We start from the raw sequence: 22621 nt of genomic DNA, 5'->3' as shown, positions 1-22621 counted from the left end.
TAAGAAATTAATTATTGATTTTTTGATGTTAATTGGAATATTTTTATACATGATATATCCTATTTTATCCTCTCCAGGGGAAGTTTCTTTTTTGGTGCTTAGTGCCTTATCCCACTCAGCAGTTGTAATATCTTTCAGTTTAGCGAGTTTCAATTTATAGTGAAAGCGCGGACGTGATGGAAAACATCCCCTAATAACATAAAATTGATCTTACCTAGATCGTGACCCAAAAAAAAAAAACAGCAACGCGCGGACCTAAAAGAAACACTCACTCATTTTTTATGCTACCCATCACTATTTTAAAATTTTTTATAAATCACTCCAATAGACTATCCACATACGCAAAGCAATCCAATCTAACTCCAAATATACACCTCTAACAGCCAAAAAAACAAACATCATTTTAATCTACTATCCACACCAACCTACTTGATCACTTACAAACACACAAACACACAATCCTATACACAAACACATACCCTCACCTTTTTTTTTGAAAAGAGTTAGTGTTTATTTTCACACTACTCTACCTACACACATTGGCAAATTGATGGTTATTTCTTTTCTAGAGTATTGGGTAGCCCTGAAAAGGGCTGTTTTTTTTTTGTTTGCTATGGCATTCTTTTTAGTTTCTAAGAATGCGATGTCCTCTGAGGATAGACTTTCTGGCGATAGGTCTGCTTCTTCGGAAAGAGAAGAAGAACTCTTTAGTGTCGATACGACAATCGACAAAGCCTCTGTCAGCTTCAGGTTGCTGCTGTCTCTGAAGTCTGTACTTCTCTGTCCATTCTTCTTTTTCCCTGTTCATTTCTTCTCTGAAGAGCTCTTCTATCAGGTCTTCAGTGATTTTTAGCATTCTCACATTCTCTATTTCTTCTGGCTTCGGTATCAGACTGTGTCTGACCCTATGCAAATTCACGTAGGCTTCGTTGAGCTTAGCTAGTTTGGAGCACATCTTCGTAGGAGGATGAGTCGACAATGGATGGTTAGACTGGGAACAACCCGGTTCTTAAAGTCAAAGCGCGGACGTGAAGGAAAACATCCCCCACACGGTTTTCGACCCGCAACGTTTAGTGAGTGTCATGAGAGGGATAGTAAGAAATCAAAGAGCATCAATCCAACATTCTTCTAGCTAAACAAACCACAAAGACATTTTTTCAAAACACAACATTTTTTATTCAAAAATCACTTAACACTAAACAACAACTCTAACATTTTTTAACAATAATCCAACACTATAACATCAAACAATTTTTTTCAAATCACAAACATTTTTTTCTCAAAAGACATTCTACTTTAAACAGGGCTGACAACGTTGTGAATGAAATTGTGATTTCCACTGTTGGAAATCATTAGGCCATTGATGGACACTACGTTTCCTAGCTTGAGACAAAAGATAAGCATAATGGTCACAAAACCATCGATCTACTTTCACATCGTTTCTAGCAGAAGAACGAGGATCAAAATGAGTCACTAAATGTTCTAAGGAATAGCCCAGGCTGCGATGATGCAGAAAATACACACAGTACTGTCCACACACCAAGGAATCTGTGCCTTGTAATTTCACATTATTGAATCGGGTGGTTTGAGCATTTCTTCTCATAAAGTCGATGATATCGTCTTCCAGAGGGGGCAATCCGTACGAATCGAAATATTCCACACATCCTTCTTGAGGAAAGTAGACTACTACCTAGTGGGTTCCTGGGAGATGACTGTCGTCCGTGTTGATCACGTAAGCTTGATGGTCTTTAGGTTTGCGATGAGGGAGTTCATCTTTAGCACAGACGACAGGATTCCAAGAAGCCGTATACGAACTGTGGTTCAAAAGGTAATAAAGTTCCCAGGTATCCATTTGTGTGGTTTTTTTCTTCTTCACAGGTAATAATAAGTCGTTAATTCGATCCTGACTTTTTGCTTGAAAATGTCTGACGAATAAACGGTTATTCGTTCTGTTTCCTCACTCTGATTCAGGAGAGCTTCGATACGATGGATCTCTTGAGTGGTTAATGGTGGACAAGAATGTTCACGCAAGTCTTTATACCACTGGTGCAACACGTCTTTGTTCGAGATGAGACTCCAAGCTTCGTCCAGATACTCGTCCAATTTTTCTTCTTGACTCAACATTAGGCATTTATCGTGTTGAATTTGACTGGGATGATCGTTTTGACATCCATAGCAATTTTTCTTGATCAATTCCGTCATTTTGTCGACCAAGTGTTTGGCAAAACAGGAGACTAAATGGGCGTCTTGTTCTGGCCATCTCGACTTCATCATGATCACTTCTTCTTTTTCTACGGTCTCCTTACATTCCATCTCCAAAGTTTCTCCACTAGGTAAAGAGAGATAACAGTCTTCCATGGTTTCTAGTAATCTAGGATGACTTCTCTCAAACTGTTGATTTCTATGGTATTATCAAATTCTGCATACAGGATGACGTTCACTGTATCGTCCAGTGGCTTTGCAAACTGAAGTTCCACACGAATCTGGCCTGATTTTATAGGGTGGAAATGTCCCTCGTCGCTGCCCTGGTCTGGAGTGAAATCGAAAGCCCACAAAGCATAGCCTCCTGCATAATCGTCGTACGTAATGCCGTGACTGGTGTTGGTTCCTAACTGGCCCGTGGCTTCGTACAAGGACAAGTACGATCTCAAGTAATTGTTCTTGGCAAAGTCGGGTTCGAAAGGTCTGGTACACAAGGTCTTGCCATCGCGACTGACTTTGATTTTCTTCACGTTGAAGTGCTGAAAGTTGAAAGGATTTTTAGCGAAGTGTCCGTTGAAGGTTGAATTCTCGACCATGCCAAGGATTAAACGTTTGGGTAACTGTCCTTGAAACAGATGATCTTCGATCATGGAATGATGGTTAGCGGGAATGGTGAACGTTTTCACTTCCACACGTCGTATGGGATACTTGGCGGTTGTTCTGCTCAACGTTTGACTGATGTCGTTACCTACTTTGGGTAACACTTCCACGCGTCGTACGTAGAGTTTGGCCTCTTCGATTTTGCTTTTAGGAGCCTTAGTAGCATCAGCCAACAAATGGAAAGCGGTACTGCTGCGATTCAGTCTGAGGCGGACATTGACCCCGTTCAGCAAATACTTCTCTTGCAACCACATGTCCAAATGCAAACGATCCATCAGTTCTAAACTCCTCTTGTCTAAGATTTTGATTTCTCTTTGCTCAAAGCCGCTATTGGTTCCATCTACAAGGTCGAACTTGCCCGCTTCGTCAGGTTCCCACAGCACACAGGCATTGAGATGAGTATCCTTGGCATCTATTCCGTACGTCAAGAGATTCTCCAGGTAGGCACGGTAAGGGTAAGTATCCATGCTGCTGCTGACCAGTTTGTTATTCAAGTACAAGTCCACTGAGCTGAACAAGGAATGCATGAAATTGTTGACGGGAGCTATATTCTCAGTGTCATCTATTCCACCATCATCCTTATCTAGAACTTTGACTTTTAAGTACAAATAACTGCTATTCAGATCGATGTAATCTTCGGGCTGTCCTTTGATTTCAAACTCGATGGGAGCGGAATCGGTCAATGAGGAGACTGGGTGAAATTCCACCCACTGGGATTCTTGCATCGTCATCATGGTGGGGGGCATGGTAAACAGATCCAGTTCCGTTTTGGAACAAGCGCAAGACTCTCGGTGCATCATTTTGTTCTGTTCTTTCTCAATAATCGAAAACGTCTAAGTCTCGAACGGTTCTTCTTTTCTTGGCCTTTCTCGCTTGAAGTCTGGTGAAAGGGTGTTTTCTTCGTCGTCTCTTTCTGCCTTGTCCTTGTTGAATGCCTGACTCGGTAGCGTGCAGGGCATTTATAGGTGTGTCTCGTCGACCTAAAATGTCTTTACCCGTTTGCAGCAAGACATTTTTGCCTGCCCTCATGAAGGCTTCTTTAGGGTTTTGTTTGTCGATGATGACATTTTGGAGAAATTCTTTGCCTTGCGTCAGTGCCGCATCTTTCAAGGCGTGCAATCCGCGTGTCACCATCGGTTTCAACACCGGGGCCACCGAACGAAAGGCCGATTTTAACATGTCTCCTAAACCGTGTCCTCGCTGTCGAGCAACCCCTCGGTACACTGGATACATGACTTACTTACGAGTCGTGAGAGGACCGTTTTCGAAAATGGAGTTTCACCGTGACTTTTCCTTTGGTGAATGGAATATTTTGTCCCAAATCTCCTTTTATAGTAATGTTGACCGTGTCCAAATACGACTTGCTGACAGGCAAATAGTGAGGATGGACAAATTCGCGGTGAACGTGGTAAGTGTTTCCACCTTCCTCGTCAGCGTTCGCGGCAGAATCCACTTTGAAAGGAATGACACGCAGTAACGGCACGGAGGTGTGTCCCACCACGTTGTACTCCACCACATCGGAGTACACGAACATCAAATTCAGTCCTTGGTTCAGTTCTACCGGGGTACGAAATAACTTGCTAAAAGACTCGTTGTCGTAAACGCTGGTTAATTCGTTGTTCTTGAGTATGGTCATTCTCATGTTCATGTCTCCGCCCAACATGTCATACAATTCAGGACAAAATAAAATGGACAGGATTTTAGTCCGTTCAAATTTTATTAAGAAGCGACGAGCTACTTTGTGGTACTCCATGGTGACACTTTTGTTCTTGACAATGTCAAAAGCTTTCCCAAACACGCCATTAAACTTGGTAGCTATGGTGTTGACCAAATGTTGACCACTGAAATAATAGCCTGGGAGAATGGACAAGTGGTAGGTCGACTTTTGAGTTTTCTCATTATAGGTTTTAATGTCAGATATGGTAACTCTCTTATCCAACTCCTGTTGCAATTGCTCGTCATAAACTTCCACATCAAATTTTTTTTGATTGGGAAGGACATTGAGGACTTGGGTCGGGTGAATCATTTCTACTAAAGCCACTTCCCAATGGGCTTCGTGATCTAAGGGGATGGCTTGAGGTAATTTGGCCGTGTAACAGCACAACGTGTTGTGGGGAAACACCTCCATGGAACTGTCACTGGGTAAGGTTAAGTAAAATTGGTTTTGGTGACTCATAATTCCAGAGTTCTGTGGCTGTCCGAGGGGTTACTGGACGTCAGAGGCGTGTCTCCGTCCAAAATGGGGTTCTGGTTGTAGTTGTTGGAGTGGTGACTGACACTGGCACTGGACACAAGGTTCCCGGGGTTCCCGTTCGAGGAGAATTTCAGGGAGGGATTGGGAAGCAGGTAACCGATGCAACTGCTCAATAAAATGGTCCACAATTGTTTGTCTCCTTGTTGCAAACTCAAATTGGCAATGGCTGCCCCGATGACACAATACACCACGAAGATTTGGCAGAAAAAGACGATTTGCGTTTTAGGCACACGTTCTCCACACCACACCCACAAGGGTTGTTTTTGTAAATCTTGCACAGAAGAACTAGGTGAAGAAGGAGTGGTCGACGTAGCTGCGTCTGATGTGTGAAAGGGCATGATGGTCACTTCTTCTTTTTATAGTCGATGACTTGCGAAGCGTCGATCCAAGAATCGAAACTGGGTGGATATCCTTTCCAACGTACTTTGACTTCTTTGACACGTCGTTTGCCCACTTTACGGGTTCTGCGTTCGAGAATGCTTTCGATGTCGTACACGTCGTCTTCTTTTTTGGTGACACGTTGTAACTCGGGCAAATAAAACGTTCCTTTGAGTACTTCTCCGTTCATGTCTTCCAATTTATAGACGGTAGGATGACGGCCATGCACTCGTCCAGTAACGCGAAACAGTTCGGTCGTCCAGTTAGGTAAGTAACCTTTTCGAAAGTGCGTTTGGTTTTGCCAATGCGCACCCAATCTCCTACGGCCAACTCTCCACTTTTCTTGGGGACAGCCCTCGTCGGGGACGTACCGAACAGGCGCTCATACACCAGCACTTCGTTGTCGGGAGTCACGTCTTGCGGGGCACGTCCGATGCTTCGATGGTAAGATTGGTTGTACGCTTGCACCAGGTGCGGTAAGATGTCGATGTACTTCAGAGTGTGGTGATGCGTAAAATATTTCCACATGCGTTCTTTCAAAGTGCGTTGAAAACGTTCCACGATGCTGGCTTTGGTTTCGGGATTCTCGGTGGTAAAAAAATGAATGTCACGTTTCTTTAATTCTTTTTGGAAAGCTTGGTTCAGAAATTCGGTGCCTTTGTCCGTTTGCCATCGAAGAGGGTGACGACCGCTTTGTTTCAACACCCGTTGCAGGGCTCGCACTAACTCGCTGCTCGATTTGGAAGTCAAGGGCACGACCCAGGCAAATTTGGAAAAGACGTCGATGACACAAAACAAATATTTGTAGCCACGATTGTAGCTGGCCAAATGAGAGACATCGGCTAAATCGGCTTGCCATTGATGATCGATGCCTTCCACTCGGGTGCGACTTCTGGCAAACTTGCGTCGAATGGGTTTGTGTAAAGTGTAGGTAGCTTGTTCTTGTAACCATCGTTGCACTTGAGGTAAACGGAGACTTTTCAGTCGAGTTTTGGCAGCACGATACAATTTTTGAACTCCTGCGTAACCTGCAGGATGCGAGGGATCGTAGTAAATGCTGGCTAAGACTTTTTCCATTTTTTTTGTGTTGGTTGGTGTGTTAATAAGGCACCCACTCTTGGAAGAGGCTACTCTTTTTCTCTTGGGGTATTTTCTTGGATTGCAAGGCTTTGCGTGTGCGGCCAGCAATAGGTGTCGAAGAGGAGAAGGATGTTTGAGCGGGGGATATCGGTTCTTGTTTCACTTCTGTCTTCACTTCTGTCTTCACTTTCTTTTTCTCTTGTGATGAAGAAGGGGTGGCCATCATCTTTTTAATCCATCCAATTCTGGAGGTAGGTGGTGTTGTTAACTTGCGTACTTTTTCTGGTGGAGTTTGAAACCCTTCCTCTTCTTCTCCTTTTTCTGTCTTGGTCACGGGTAGTGATGGTACTGGCACTGGTACTGGTGATGGTGCTGGACTTTTCATCAAGGTCTTAAAATCTTTTAGAGTGGGTAAAGCTGTTTCGTCTAAAGCTTTCTGGTGAAAGAGTTGCAGTCGTTGCAAGAGTTGACCGTACTTTTGCGATTTTTCTGTTTCGGACAAATCTTGGCGATCCATCAAGGACTGCAATTCGTGTTGTAACTGGGACATCTCGCTCAAATTGGGATTGGGAGGTAAATGTGGGGTGCGTTGTTCTTGCCACCGATGGTATTCCATCCATCGTTTGTAAGGCACTAAAGCTAGTTTTCGTCCTTCCATGGGGTTGTCAGGGGTCGATTCTGAGATCTTGGGACTTTCGAAGGCCTTTTTATCTTGCTCCCACCAGTCCTCCCAACATGGTTCCCAAGACTCCTTTCAGTATGGGGCCTAACAAGAGAGGCAAAATGCCTCCACGTTGAACCAACATCTTCTTTTTTTGACGAATGGGAATTTTCTTTTGAACCATTTGGCGAAGAACGTGACGATGTTTGCCTAAGCATTGTTTCTGGTGTTTGGACAAAGGGATCGTGCCTTTCAAAACGTTCAAACAACATTCGCACACGGTATCGATGACCTCTTTGGAGGCCGTTTGAATGAGTTTTTTTCGTAGGGGTGGAGAAGCTTTGGACAGGACAGATAACAGGTCCCCATGTTTGGCTAAACGTGGTGGCAGTCCTTTCCTTTTCTTTCCTTGGGGTTTTCTGGAGGGTGACATCTTTGAGTCTTTAGGAGCACCAAAAAAACACTGATACCCTACTCGGTCACATGCCTTTTTTATACTGGAACGCGTCGCCACTGATTGTCTTTACGTCGTATCAACTTCATGACAGGCATGACACGTCGTGCAGGGGTACGTAACGGACTAAATCGAGTCAGTTCTTGCTTGGACAAATCCAGTAAACTTTGTAACATGCCCGATCTTTCATGGACTTTGATTTTGGGAGAAGGTACTTTGTGAGCAGCAGCCACTGCCACTAAATTGGAGGGTCCTGCCACTGGGGAAGTTCTTTTGGGGGTCATCAACGGAGAAGTTCTTGGTGTGATTAACGTCTCCAAATACTCTTCAGTTCCTGGTGACATCAACGGAGAAGTGGATAAACGTGAGGCTGTCGGAGACGCAGTCACCGCTGTGGCAGATCGTGGTTTGCGAGTGTAAGGCTGCGTCCTGGCCGCAGTGCCTCTCTTGCGACTAGTTTTCTTCTGTGGACTTTTCTTTTTCTGGGGACTTTTTCTCTGTTTCTTTTTCTTGGGGCTTCTTTTCTTTTTCCGGGGTGGTGTCTGGTAAGAGGAGGGTCCCGCCACTGGAGAAGTTCTTCTCTTTGGGGACCTGGTCTTTTTCTTTTTCTTCTTGGGGCTTCGTTGGACTTTTGTCTTAGGGATAACTTTGGGGGCATTAGGATCCCATCTTAAGAGTGAGCGAATGATGACACCTCCTAGAGTACCGCTCCCTCCAGGTTTCAAAATGATTTGTTTTTTGGTTTGAGTGTCGATGCGGGGATCGGCCAGTTGGACCAAAGCGACTTTGTTTCGATCGAAAAAGCGTTGGGTTTGATGACGAATCTGAATGATTCCTTGGAGTAATTGACGTGCCGTCACCGTAAACCATCGTAAGACTTCTTTGAGACTAGCTTCTAAGACACGAGCTCGTGTTTGTGGATCTTTTTCTCGACTGATGCCATACAAGGCACGAATCAATTTGACGGGAAGATGCGACTGAAGGGACGTCATGTTCGCACTGAGTGTGAGACAGACGAAAAAGGGTCTGAGGTTTTTATAGATTTTTTGATGGGGAGTGAAATGAAGTCGAGGACGGAGACGTGTACAGGACAGGCCCTCCGTCTTGGCACCAGTGGTGAAACAAGTGGGTACGAAATCGCAAATCCTCGGGAGTGGTAGGTTTCAAATCGACGAGTAAATAGGCGCGTGGCGTTTGAGTGGCATCGTCGTACGCCTGAGTCAGCCAAGGCGTTCCTAACTGTTTGGCTAAGACTTGCACTTGCGATTTATCTCGAGGGCTTTTAAACAAGACCACGTAATGTGCATTGAGACTGATGGTGCGATCGGCTTTACTTTGTTGAAACAAATTTTGGGTGATGTAAACGACACTGGCATTACGGTGATGCCCTTTGCGCGTGAACCACAATTTAATTTCTTCTTCGTCTTCTCCTAACATGTCGTCGAAAATGACCAAATGGGTTTGACGGGAGTCAGAGACGATGCCGTCGTCTTCTTTAGGAATGCCTTCCACAAACACGATGGAATCGCCTTGACTTTCTCGCAAAAGGCTGTACGCCGATTGCCACTCTTTGTAACACCACACGATCCGTTGAGGTGGCCGATCGATCAAATGATGTTTATGTTCGATCAAACGTTTGACGAATTCGGTTTTGCCTGAACCGCTAGGTCCAGCAATGAGCATGTTAAAGGGATGGCGAAGATACAAAGCCTCCCAACTGGCACGATCTAAGTGTTCGTCGATGACTTTGACAGTAGAGGAAGAGGGAGCAGAGACAGCAGAGGTAGCCATGGTGTGAGAAATGTCACTTGTGACACGAAAAACAAACAAGACAAGAGTTTATATACTTTTTTCAGAACACGTTTATTGAATGTTTCAAATATGAACACGAAAGACAAAAATACATACAACCCAAATAGTGATGTACAGGAATATAAAACACAGCAAAGCGATCAAAGTGGAATATAAACAAGTGTCTGTACAACATGTTTTGGGTAACCAAGATGTCCTAGGGACAGTGTGTAATGTTCTTACAGTCTCTACATGAGGTATTGTCACACAAGTGTCCTCCCGGAATGACCTTTCAGGAATGTCCATGACAGTCCTGTCCTGAAGCGAGTGGTTGTTCTCGGTGACGGGTTCTTCTGGCACCGTCACTAACACAGGTTGAAAAGTAACTTTTTTCCTTGAACAACTCTTGTGCATACTGGGCCACTTCTTAGGTCCAAGCCTCAAAACCCCCCTTTTTCCAGTCACGAACATCTGTCCAATGAGGGTGTAAGTCACAAGCTACACACACATCGTCATACACGTCTTGGGTAGCTAAAAGTTGACGAATCTTTTTTTCCTGTTGAGGTCGAGAAGTATCCAGATGAAACCGCAAGGCTTTGAGCAAAAGGAGTTTTTCGTGACCATTTAAGGCCATGGAGGTGGTAAGTACTGATCGTAAAGAGTCCACAAAGAATCGGCTGGTAAACGAAATCCCAGAAAACAAGTCACTAAGACACACACCACTTGTCGTCCCAAATTGAATGGATACAGTTCTTGTAATAATCGATGGTAATGATCCACGGTTTGAATATGGTCATTGAGTTCCTTCCACGGAATCTGTTGGATGACATGTGACATAAACCGTGGCATGGCAGCCTGTTTTTATATTCTCTTTTTTTCGGATGCAATACACGTACTTTCTAGCCAGAGATCTTCGTTCTCCAGTAGGGAATCTAAATCTTGCATACTGTAACCGAAACGTCAGAGTTCGATTAGGTGTTTCCTCTTCCGCTAAGCAGATTCCACGTAAAATATGTTGGTAATCCTTTAACTTGTCTTCCTCAATGCGTTGCACTAGGTGAATCTCGAAGTAACCATAATCATGAACATGTCGATCATTAGCGACCTCAAAGTTTTGAACAATGTCTGACCATTGAAAGAATTTCTGACGAATCAGTTCTCTTATACCATTCAGGTACCAGTGGTTAAAGATCTGGTGACGTATCGGATGCAATTGTTCTTTACGTTTGACTTGTATTTTGACCAGCTCTCGGTAAATGCATTCTCTCAATTCCACAGGCAAGGCACGAATGTTCTCTAGCAAAGTATCCATGAATAGGTCATACTAAATCCTCTTTGGTCTGACACAAGAAATGTACTGTTTGCACAAACATGGTTTTAATTCATTGTCGAATCTAAATCGTTTCACCACTAATCTACACATTACAATTCGTTCAGAAGTTTCCTCTTTCACTAAGTTGACATTGCGTGAAAGATGTTGGTAATTCGTTAACTCTTCCTCTGGAATTCGATGCAGTACGTTTACAATGTAGTAGATAGAATCGTCAATACCAAACCATTCCTTTTTATAACCAGGAGGTCGTTGATCAATGTCTGTCCAATGGAACACTTTCAACTCAATCAGTCCTTGTATAGCCTGAAGATACCAGTGGTTCAAACACCGGTGACGTAACGGATGCAATTGTTCTTTCCGTTTCACTTGTATTTTGACCAGCTCTCGGTAAATGCGTTCTCTCAACTCCACAGGCAAAGCACGAATGTTCTCTTGTAAAGTATCCATGAACAGATTATTATGGTAAGAAGTTACTTCAATGTCTCGGTCCCACTAAAGGTAAGTAATGACAATTCGGTGACCATCGAGCATGTTCAACGTAGGCCGAATCTTGCGGTTCCCAGTGGTGAAGTGACACACCGCAACTGAAGCACTTGACTTTATCTCCTTCGCCCAAGTAGAAAAATCCGGCTCTGGCTAATTCTTCGGGGGTCGGTCCTCCCAGATACTTAGGCCATTTTCCTTTGAACGATTGAAGACGATTTTCAAAGTCGCAGTATTCCGACAAACGCACAGGGAACGAATATTCGTCTTTCACAGGTTCGTTTCGATGAGGATTGAGTGACATGGGCAGGAGTTTGCTCAGGGCTGGATGACATCCGTAGGGGGGTAGACGTGAAGGTGAACATTCCCCTTTAAAACGAAACCCAGTAAAATGTCCAAGAGGACGAGCGGCATCACTTTCGCATCCCACAGGTTTGACACGCACAGCATCGCTTTCCATGATAGGGGTAGGGACACTAAAGTTCCCATGATGCTTTACGGCATCGCTCAGGTCACAACGTACAGCATCGTACACATCGCAAGGCTCACAATCGCACTCGTCTGCAAACTCCGTTACGCAATTACAATGGTAACCACATGGACAATCGCAGTTTCCTTCCGGACATTTTCCGTCGCAATGCCTGGGTCTTATCCATCCAGTATTAGTCACACTAGAGGAAGATACAACTTTTTTACAATCCCCAAACTGGAACGATGTCTCTTTCAAAGTATTCATCTTGTTCGCTCGGTCTTGGTAGTCCCAATGAACTATCGATCTTGCCTAGGGTTCCTTTTTATATACAGACCAATACCGACGTGACCGTACGGTAAGGTAAAGTGATTGGGAAGTCGCACTCGCTTCTGGTATACAATTTGATAGACTTTTTCCAAGGGTCGACTGACGATGTGGTGAGTGGGTAAACGTACAATCTTGTTCGGTTGATAGGTGGTCACTTTAAAGTTTCCATCCTCTCCCGATTGCAAGGCTACTTTCAATACCCCAAAGTTGACCACTCGACTGGTACGATAATTCAGAGTCAGTCCTTTCACTTTGCATGTCGTGTGCACTTCTCCTTGTTTGTCCCGGTATTCGTAGCCGTAATTTTTGGGACCACCACTGACGAAACTTAGAATCTTGTCGTCGGGATGCTCGTCTGTCCAGGCTCCTAAACGGTCTCCTTCGATGTTAGGGTGATGTTGAATCGGGTGATGGATGTAAATGCAACTGTCCGTGTCAAAGTACAGGACGCGTTCTTCTAACAGTTCTAAAGCTTCGTACAATTTTAAGCGAGCATGGGCTGTCACGTAAGCCGCAATGATGACATTTCCAAAAGGGTCGTCTTGTACAAAGTCCAGATCTTCTTCGTAATTGACCAAGATCAAATTCTCTCGAACGACGTCCACGTGTTTCATGTATTTGGTTTTGTCGTGAATCATCTGGAAGTAGCGGGAAGGTTCTGTCAAATATTCCGTCTTGGGTAAACACGGTCGTTGTGCCATTTTACCCCACAAGCAATTTAACATCACTTTGGCAAACGATCGCCTGCCTTCGTTTTTCTCGATGTGGTCTAAAGTGATGCCTTCTTGTTCGTAGTATTTCTCTTTGAATTTTATTTGGTCTTCGGGAGTGTGACACCAGGACGGATAGCCGCTGGCTTCTTGCTTCAGTTTCAAAAAGGCATCCACGTAGTCTGCGAAAATGCCTTTCTGAGTAGGGTCACCCTTGTGGTATTGTTGTGTCTTGGGAAAGTGGCAAATTTCGTACACTTCTAACAGTTGGTATCCCATGTCCAGAGCTTTGAACAATTCTACGCTGACCCAGGTTCCCGTCAAGGCACGTTCTTCCTGGCTGTGCTGACAAGGTTGGTCTTGGTTGCACGTTTCGGCACAAGTACGGCACAAGGGAAACATCAGTTTGCCTTGACAATGGTGAGGTAAGACGGGATGGTATAGGTTCGTGGGAGGCAAAACTTTACACTTGATCAAGCCTTCGTATTGTCGAATGTTTTTCAGGTCGATGTGTTCCGTCAGCAATTGCGGGTGCCCTACAGGAAAGCGACAATATTTGCACACGTAGGGATACAGCGAACACACGTCCAAGTATTTGATTTCTTCTCCTTTCTCTTCGTCGGCTTGGTACAGCAAACAGGTGGCATTGGTCCTTCCTCCGTACAAACTATCCCTCGGGTTCAGCGGGTCCATGAACTGGTAACTTTCCACGAGGTATTTAAACTCGGGATCGGTTTTCATACGGTGATCGTACTCGTGTTCCCACATTTCCACCACTTGGTATCCTTCCTGTTCCAACTTTAGGCGCCGCTGACAAGTGTCCTGGTACAAGTCTTCCATGGTTCGTTGTAAAAACTGATTTTTAGTACTACGATCAGGATAACAGACGGGACATCCGTGAAATAAGCAACCGTTAAACTCGTACACGATCTTGGGGTTTTCTAAGTCCCAGCCATCGACCGAATACGTTCCGATGGTCTTTTCGCCCCCTCCGTTGCGGGCATGTTGAATCCACTTGTCTTCCTTGTCGCACAAGTAATGTAACCAAGGTAAGGCTTTGACCGAGTATTGACGTTTGACAAAGAGGGTCGTTTGAGGACTGATGACAGCCACGGTGTTTTCAGGCATGAATCGTTGTCGATACACTAAGGAACACGCTTTGGCAATGGTGCAAGCTTCTTTCAAAGGATCGACCCCTCCGTGTTCCATGAACAGTTCTCGAAATTTTCCACAGCAACGCCGTAAAATGTCCACGTCGGAACGACAATACTTTAGCATTTCTTCCTGAAAGTCGAAAGGGTCCGAGGCGTGAGCCTGGTACCAAGCGTAGAAAGCTTCTCGTTGTTCGGTACGCATGTTGTCGGGGTCGTAATAGTGAGCCTCAGGCAAATGGGGTAGAACGGCATGTTGATTGGCTTCCGTATTGAAAAAGTGTGGAAAGTACCCTTTAGCCATTTCTGTCATTCCAAACGTTTTAGGCATTCGACTCAAAGGCATGGCCAAATAGCTCATCGAATCTTTAAACTGCACTTGTCCCACTTGCATGAAAATGATTTTGGCTCCGTTCAAAGTCACTTTAGGACGCTCGGTGCCTTGTTCCGTATAGTACCTCAAAAGAAACTGTCCATCGTATCCGGAGAAATTGTGAGCCATCACCGTGGCATGACGATGACAATCTCCGTAACGTTCGATGTCCTCTTGGCTCCACGTCTTGTCGATGGGGTTTAAGACCCATTGGGCAAAATCGGCTAACGTGTTCGGTCCCCGAAAGATTTTTTCACGCCCTCCGGGAATCTTGCTGCAGTGAGGGCAATGACTGAAAATAGGTTCTTGAATGCACTTCTCGCACGCTCGATGAGCCACGCAAAAATTAGGAATGTGAATGCCGGTTTCTTGCATGCATTCGAAATCGAAAAAGATGAAATTGCCTTTCTTCTTGTGACCATCCTCTTTCTCTGGTGGGGGTTGGTATTTTTGCACGTAACATTGGTGTTCCAAGTCCACGATGTGGTGACAAATGTGACATTTTTTCTTTCCTCGACATACGTGTGCCTTGGCAGCATTGGTACATATGACTTGTTCACACGTAGGGCACAATCTCAGGAGTTGACAAGCACATTTCTTCTGTGAACCTTGTGTTTTCAGATGTTGTTGGTAACAGGTAGGGCTGACAAACGTGCGCAGACAAGTTGAACAAGGCACTGGTTCTTCGCTCAGACAGGGCGAAGAGGCCAAACATCCTGAGCATTTCGATCCACAATGCTTGTGTTGCTCTCGATTATTATAACCATGGTCACATTTCTCACAGTAATAACCGTATCCCAGGAATCCGGTGATACTGGTAATCGTATCGAAATGGTCATCGTGATGATAAACATGAATGTATTTTCCGTCCTTAAAATCTTGCCCTCGAAACAACAGAGGCCCGCGCACTTCTTGAGGGTGCACTTTCAAGGTGTATCGTGGAGCTAGGGCATCTTGCAATTTTTGCATCTCAGGAATGCCACAGGGTGTGTCTTTGGACAGGCCAGCTTGTTGCAACAGGAGTTCTGCTTCATTTCGTTGTTTGGCTCGGTCCGATTGTTGAATAGTTTTCCAGGTTCTTTTCCATTCTACCGTGTCGTTCTTGTTGGCATAGGTTCGTCCCACCACGATGGCACGGGCTAAACACATCTGGTCATGAGGATTGTGAATTTGGACAAGGCTACGCTTAATGCTGCGAAGGTCGTTCACCAATAACATCTTTTTGCGTCCGGTCCCTTGAGGAGGAGAGACGTGGGTCATGTCCAATGTGGCTTTTCCATCGGTGATGTCAAACTGGTCATTAGATTGTTGCACATGTTGAATCTTGTCCATGACTTTGGAAGCGGTCAATTCTGCAGGGGTGCTAAACTCGATCCAAACAGGGGATTTCAAACCGTCGTGTTGTATGGAAAGTCTCAAGCGATCGTCTTCTTTGGGTTGACATTGTTGCTTGAGTGCAGTGAGCAAAGAATCCCACATCTCGGTGATGAACACTTCTGCTTTCTCTAACGGCACTTCAGCCTTGAAATCTTTAAACTTCACTGTGTATTTGTAAGCCGTGGTTCTAAATTTTCTAGAGGAGCGCTTTTCCGTCTCTCGAATGGAATAGTATTTTTCAGGGTTGAGTAAGGGTGGTGAACTTGGTTTAGAGGGTTCAAATTCTGGTTCACTCATGTCCTCTTCAAAATCACTGACATGAATTTGTGCCAAGATTTCAGCCCTGATTCGAGGCGATAGATCACGTTTCTGCCTCTTACTTTCTTCTTTCTTCTCGAATGAATAGGATCGTTTCATCTTGAAAGCAAAAAGTCAAATGACTCAAGTTCAAACACCATGAGCTACTTTATAGTCATAGCAGACCAGCGTATATAAAAGGGTGTGTGTCTTGTCCTTTCACTATTCATTTCACTCTCAAACCGAGCACAACGATGGAAGAGACTACCCAGATGGAACGTTTCATCAGAGCTTTGCGAGGGGTCATTAGAAAATTCTCTTCAGACCAGCCGACGGACTACTCTCCTTCCTTTCGAGATAAAAGTCAAGATACTTGCTATATCTGTCAGAAGAAAGGGCATTGGTCTTCAGAGTGTCCAGACCGTCAAAAAAGAACAAAAACAGGGACTAAAAAAGACAAAAGTCAAGATACCTGTTATTATTGTCAAGAAAAAGGACATTGGTCTCCAGATTGCCCAAAAAAGAAACAAGAGGAGTCAGAAGAAAAGAGGGATTCTTCAGAAGAAGAGAGGGATTCTTCGAAAGAAGAGAGGGATTCTTTAGAGGAAGAAGAGGAAGAAAAAAGACAATTCTATTTACAAGAGGCAAAGAAACAGGAGAAGAAGAAAAGAAGAAGGGAAGAAAATGAGGAAAAGAGGGTGAAGAAATTCAAAAAACAGAGAGACTAAACAAGGAGAAAGAAGAAGTCAATGAACTTTTTATTAAAGTGATGTGTTGTGAATTGTGAATTGGATTGTAAAAAATGGAGAAAAGAATAAATGAATGATATAAGGTAAGTGTCTTTGAGTTGTGATTTTAAAATAAGAACGTACACTCACGCACTCATACACAGACACGTACTATAAGGGTAAAATGGGTGGGTTTTTTTTTTTTTTTTTGAGTTATTGGCAAATTGAAATTGTATTTCTTTTCGAGAAATGTGGGTGGCCCTGAAAAGGGCCTTTTTTCTTCATGGTGAAAGGGTGAGTTTAAGCAATCAACTTTAACTGCCTTATGCCTTTGCCACGGCCAAGGCCTACTTCTGGACTGCGTAATGTTGATGATGATGATAATGATTGGGTTGAAATCACTAAGGGTGGTACGGCAGGCTTAGTCACAGGGTTGACGTGTTTAGCTCGGGAAGGTCGTATTCTCTTTGGTCGTGATAAAGAAGTCTGATACATTTGTTTCAGACTTCTTAACTCCGCTAAAATGTCCAACAGTACCGTGACCGTTTGATTTTCACCCTCTTGTTTCTTTGCTGCTACTTCTTCTTGCTGTTGTTGCTGTTGTTTTTTTCTTACCTCTTCTTCTTGTTGCTGTTGCTGTAGGAGAAAAGCCTGTTCCGCTTCCTTTTGTCGTTGTATAAATTTCTCCAATTCTTCTTTCTGTCTCTGTCTAAAATTCTCCACTTGCGGTAATGAAGAAGGTAACGAAGGTTCCGGAACAAATTCTTGCGAAGAGAGAAAATCCACAAAATCCCAATTCACCTCTTCTGAAAGTAAGTCCGGGTTCCCTTGGGCAGTCTCCCCTGTTGGTGCAGCCCAATGGATCGTTTTCTGAGTTTCCGTCATGTTGAATCACTGTCGCATAGATTGACTGCACACAAGCGCTAGCGAATCTATATAGACTACGTGACGTCACAGACTGCTCTCTTCAGATTGGATGCGGGCTGACTGAATTCTGTAACGCGTGTTCGGATTGGTGAATGAACTCAATCCGTTTCAATCCTTTCTGTCCCTATAAATAAGCGCAGTTCACTGCATTGATTCACCTATTGTCGGAGCCTCAACATGTGGACAGACGTTGAATCTTCAACCCTTGTGTCAACAATGATGTTCAGGACGGACATGCTCATGTATGTCCGATCCAAGTGGACCGTTGTCCACAGGACCAACAGCAGCCTGTGGATAAGAAGAGTCTATATAGAGAGACAAGGTTGCCTCAAGCGGACTCTGATGTATGGCCCTGCTGTAAGACGAAGTTTGAGGACAAGAAGATGTCGCAAATGCCCTTTATGTTAAGGGCATATTAACATAAACCAAAGGCCCTTTTCAGGGCCAGCCATATTTCTCGAAAAGAGATAGCCTTTCCATTGCCTACCCCTTTTTAAAAAAAATTTTAAAAAAAAAAATCCCATGTTCAATTTCCCTTGACGCTATACAGTCCCACCCTGTTTAAATTCCCCTTGACGCTCAACAGTCCCACGATTTTTCTCCATGTTAATTTCCCTTGACGCTATATGTTCCCACGATTTTTCTCCATGTTAAATTTCCCTTGACGCTATATGTTCCCAAGGGTCTTTTTAATGATAAGTCCCATTGACGCTATACTATCCCTATTCACTACTTAGGTTATAACTCCAAATCACACACACACACACACACACACACACACACACACACACACACACACATTTATTGAATTACCTGCTGAATATCCCGAAACTGTTAATTTAAATAAATTGTTTTGATTTCCGTAGAAAATCAGAAATAATGCATGAGGGTGTCGCTAAAATGTCACAGATAATGAACATTACAAACAAAAAATAGTTCCTATGGAAGTCCAACACGGATTTGGAACTTACAACATCTTTAGCCACATACTGTCAAATCGTTGAGTACCCAAAGACAGCTGTCAAATCGCTGAGTGTCCAAAGACAGCTGTAAAACCGTTGAGTGTCCATAGACAGCTGTAAAATCGTTCAGTGCCAAAAGACAGCTGTCAAATCGTTGAGTGCCCAAAGACAGCTGATATTAATGCATATGGTGCATCGCAGAAAGATAACCTGGTATGATCATATTACACTAAACGAAGGTTGGTTCAGTAGTTGGCAAACAGGAAGGTTTGTATTCAATGACAAGAGAAGCATAATGATTTAGAGGTTGCCACATTTACCGATGCCGTTGAAATTCCCGGATTTTGATTTTGCAAAGCATGATGATTTGCAATCACCTGTATTGTGAAACAATATGTGCTTTAGCAGCCGAAATGCGTCAACGCAAACAATGTGCCTCGCTCTGGATTAGATCAATCCTTTCCACCCAGAGGGAGGGAAGTAAAGAGGGAGGTGGGTAATCATCTTCTTAAGTTTCTAGATAAATGGATATCCGAATAATATTTCAATTTTAGAGAATGCTGCACTTAATGGACGAGCTGAACAGAAAAACACAACAAACGAACGTAACGCTAGTCTAGTAGTTGATGGTAAAAATGAAACTTACGGCCATTCGGAATGGAGAGGCCCAGGCCAACGACGCGTGACATGGTGGCTTGTTGAAATTAACCAGAAAGAATCCATCAGAAAAATTGATATTCGATTTAAAGCAGGTAACGTTGAATGTTTATTCAAAGATCAAGTGTTTGTTATAGTTTTGTAGATTTCAAACCATGATGAAATTTTATATTTTTAATGTTTTAAGGAAAACCCACTTTGTCATTTATGTTTTGTCCTTCATATTTTCCTCTCGCTCATAAAAATTACATTCTCTTATTTCTTCTTAACGACTTTAAACGATAATAAGATAAGTTTTCTTTTCGGACTTTTAAAGGAAACTTCCCTTTTATTTGTATTCCTGTCACTATTTACAATTAACATGAAACATGGACGGATTTTTCTCTCATTCCCTCTCTTACCCACCCCCCACCTTCTTCTATCTCTTTCTCTCTCTCTCTCTGGATCAATAGATTTAAAATGTGTAAAACATGTTGACCCCCTATTAAACATATATATTATAGACGAGAAGGCTCCACGAGGAATGCCTAAATTTGAACCCCAAACTACAAAAGGGTAGCCTCAACGTTTTATCTAAAGCAGTTGTACTCATGAATCATACAAATTTCCAGTGACTGGACCTGCCTGACGTGTTGCTATTCGATAGTCTCTATCACCCAAAGAGTATCGAATACATGCTGCACTCAAACAAGAACGGTACACTCGTTTAAGAGAATACTCGTGATTACACATCAGAAACAGACAGTTTAAGTAGCTGTTTTAACCGTCATCGCAGTCATAACCATTCCTGAAAATTACACAGAAATCAGGTATTGATAAGTGCAGATTGCAAATCGAAATTAAGTGACAAATCAAAATGTGGGTGCATCGTCTGTTTCCGAATTCAAACGCAAGCCTGCCAAGACACAAAATTGCACGTTTGAAAGCAGACGTACATTTTTTTTTAAACAGAAACCAACATCATTTCATGCAAACCCATTAACAATAAATTCTGTCATTTAAAGATGTTACGCTCATTAGTCTGCTGGTTGTTGTTGTTGTTGTTGTGGGGTTTAACGCCATTTTTCAGCACATGATAGTCTATACATGGCGGCCAGTATTAATGGTGGAGGAAGAACCAGGGGAGACCCCCTGGAAAGAACCACCTAGCAGCAGGGAAGTTCTACAGACCAGACTGTACAGACCAAATAAACCTTCCTACGCAAACTTTCTCCGTAGAAGCCTCAGATTTAAAAAATAAGCCTTCCTACGAAAATTAATTTGCGTAAATTCACTCCCGACTGCAATTTTTTGTGTGCAAATTCGATGATTCTGGACAAGTAAAAAACAAGGATTTTAGGGGGGGGGGGAATTTATTCTGGTGTCGACGAAGTTTGCAAAGTTTGGCTGCAAGTCTCATGAATAAATTTGATCAAGACCGATTCGATATCTACTACGCGGATCATGAAGATTAATCGTGATGAAACCATGCGGTGTTGCCTGGGCGCGGCTGAAGAAATTTTTGAATTTGTTTATGTCCATGTCGCCGTTGCACCAAGTCTGATGAATATTTCTTAGCGTGTGAGTATCGACGCCATTGAACACCGACAAAATGTTACAATTGTCCCTAATTACCTTGGGAATTTGCGTATATCGCTGCGTCACGTAAATCACATCGGTGTTCTTGTGTCGGCCACGCGAGAATATCCTAGCCGGATTAGTTTGCTTGTCCAGCATTACATCATCAAAAACAACAAGATTATTAACATCGCCATCTAAATTTTCCACGGATGGAGTTTCATTGATGTCTGTGATGAATTCGATTGTGCCTTCGTCGGTATTGTCGCTAAATTCCTTTAGTACTTGATAACAACGCTGATCATCAACGGACGGCGCAACCAAATACAATTTATCCCATTTTAGCCATCGCATTATCAAATTTAACAACAATTGCGTCTTTCCAGAACCGGACGGGCCAATAATTATCATCCTTATCGAATTTGGTAACACCGCGTTGTGTTTCACCTGCTCGCGTCGCTTCGTGGCTGAAAAATCAATTACATTCATGTTACTAGAATACATGGATCTATATTGTGTTAAGTGTCGCACGCGCACAGCTACGATAAATCCAACCGAAATCGTCACACGCAACAACAGGAACGCAATTGCAGGAGAATGCGAAGTTTGTAATACACGCAAATTCAGATTTGTAAAAAAAAAAATAGAAGAACCGGAGGAGACATTACCGCCTCCATGAAAAATCTACCCGGGTTGCCCTGGGCGAAATATCCCGGAGAAAAGCATCTACCAGGATACAATTACTGCGGACCTGGTACGAGGCTCGATATAAGACTCAACGATAATAATCAACCAAATCCCGGCGAGGATCCAGTAAACGCCATCGATAACGCGTGTTACTATCACGATCTTGCGTATCGTAGCGGGGATTTACAACAAAGACATCTCGCTGATATTAGGCTAATTCATGCAATAGACGCGATTCCTGACAAAAGTTTCAAAGAAAAATTGACAACTTGGTTGATAAAAGGCGCGATGAAAGGTAAATTAGTACTCGGCGCTGGTAAATAATAATGGAGCAAATATATTATTCTCCGCGAGGATTCTGGCGAGGAAAATCAGCAATAGCCAAACTCGCTAAAGCCGCCAAAGTAAAACAATCCACCGCTGAATCATGGTTATCGAAACAGGCAGTCTGGCAAATATATCTTCCTCCGCCTAAGAAAATACCATATGCAAGTTTCACCGTCAGTGTCCCTAATGAAGTCCATCAGGCTGATTTAATGTTTCTTCCTTACGATACCGTCGACGGAGTCACATATAAATATGTCTTGACAGTCGTTGATATCGCCAGCAGGTATAAAGAAGCCGAGCCGTTATCGAATAAAACAGCAACGGAGATCGCTAAGGCGTTTAGCGAAATTTATTCACGATCTCCATTAACATGGCCGAAGCTTCTTCAGGTTGATCCAGGTCGAGAATTCCTCGGCGCGGTTACTTCACTGATGAAAAAGAATAATGTTAAAATCCGTCGCGGTATTGTAGGTGTTCATCACAATCAAGCTATCGTTGAGAGATTCAACAAAACTCTTGCAGAACGATTATTCGGATACCAATACGCGCGTGAATTTATTCAAGATAATCGATCTCATGATTGGGTATCAAGATTGCCTCATGTGATTAACGCGCTAAATAACGAGACAACTCGAACAATAGCAATGAAACCCGCAATTGCAATTACAAAACCGAATATACCCCTAAAGCGAGATTCCATAATTCCGCCTGTGCTAGGTAGCGTCACGGTCAGGTATTTATATAAAGAAGGCGAGGCCGAAGGAGGAAGAAAA

At 43.4% G+C, this 22621-nt stretch overlaps 1 protein-coding gene across 1 annotated transcript in view; it reads left to right on the top strand.

Moving 5' to 3' along the window:
• Positions 1-22621, top strand: part of LOC149806343 (uncharacterized) — a 204096-nt gene that overhangs the window by 20805 nt on the left and 160670 nt on the right. Inside the window, exon 3 of the mRNA XM_089951805.1 lies at positions 19175-19372. Within this exon, the coding sequence (XP_089807931.1) occupies positions 19175-19372 (198 nt within the window). The remainder of the gene's footprint in view (positions 1-19174; positions 19373-22621) is intronic.

Source organism: Sinohyriopsis cumingii, chromosome 1 (assembly GCF_028554795.1).
Source record: "Sinohyriopsis cumingii isolate HCF-2022 chromosome 1, ASM2855479v2, whole genome shotgun sequence".
Classification (NCBI taxonomy): domain Eukaryota; kingdom Metazoa; phylum Mollusca; class Bivalvia; order Unionida; family Unionidae; genus Sinohyriopsis; species Sinohyriopsis cumingii.
The sequence above is the reverse complement of the archived record's forward strand: the minus strand, read 5'-3'. Positions and strand labels throughout refer to the sequence as shown.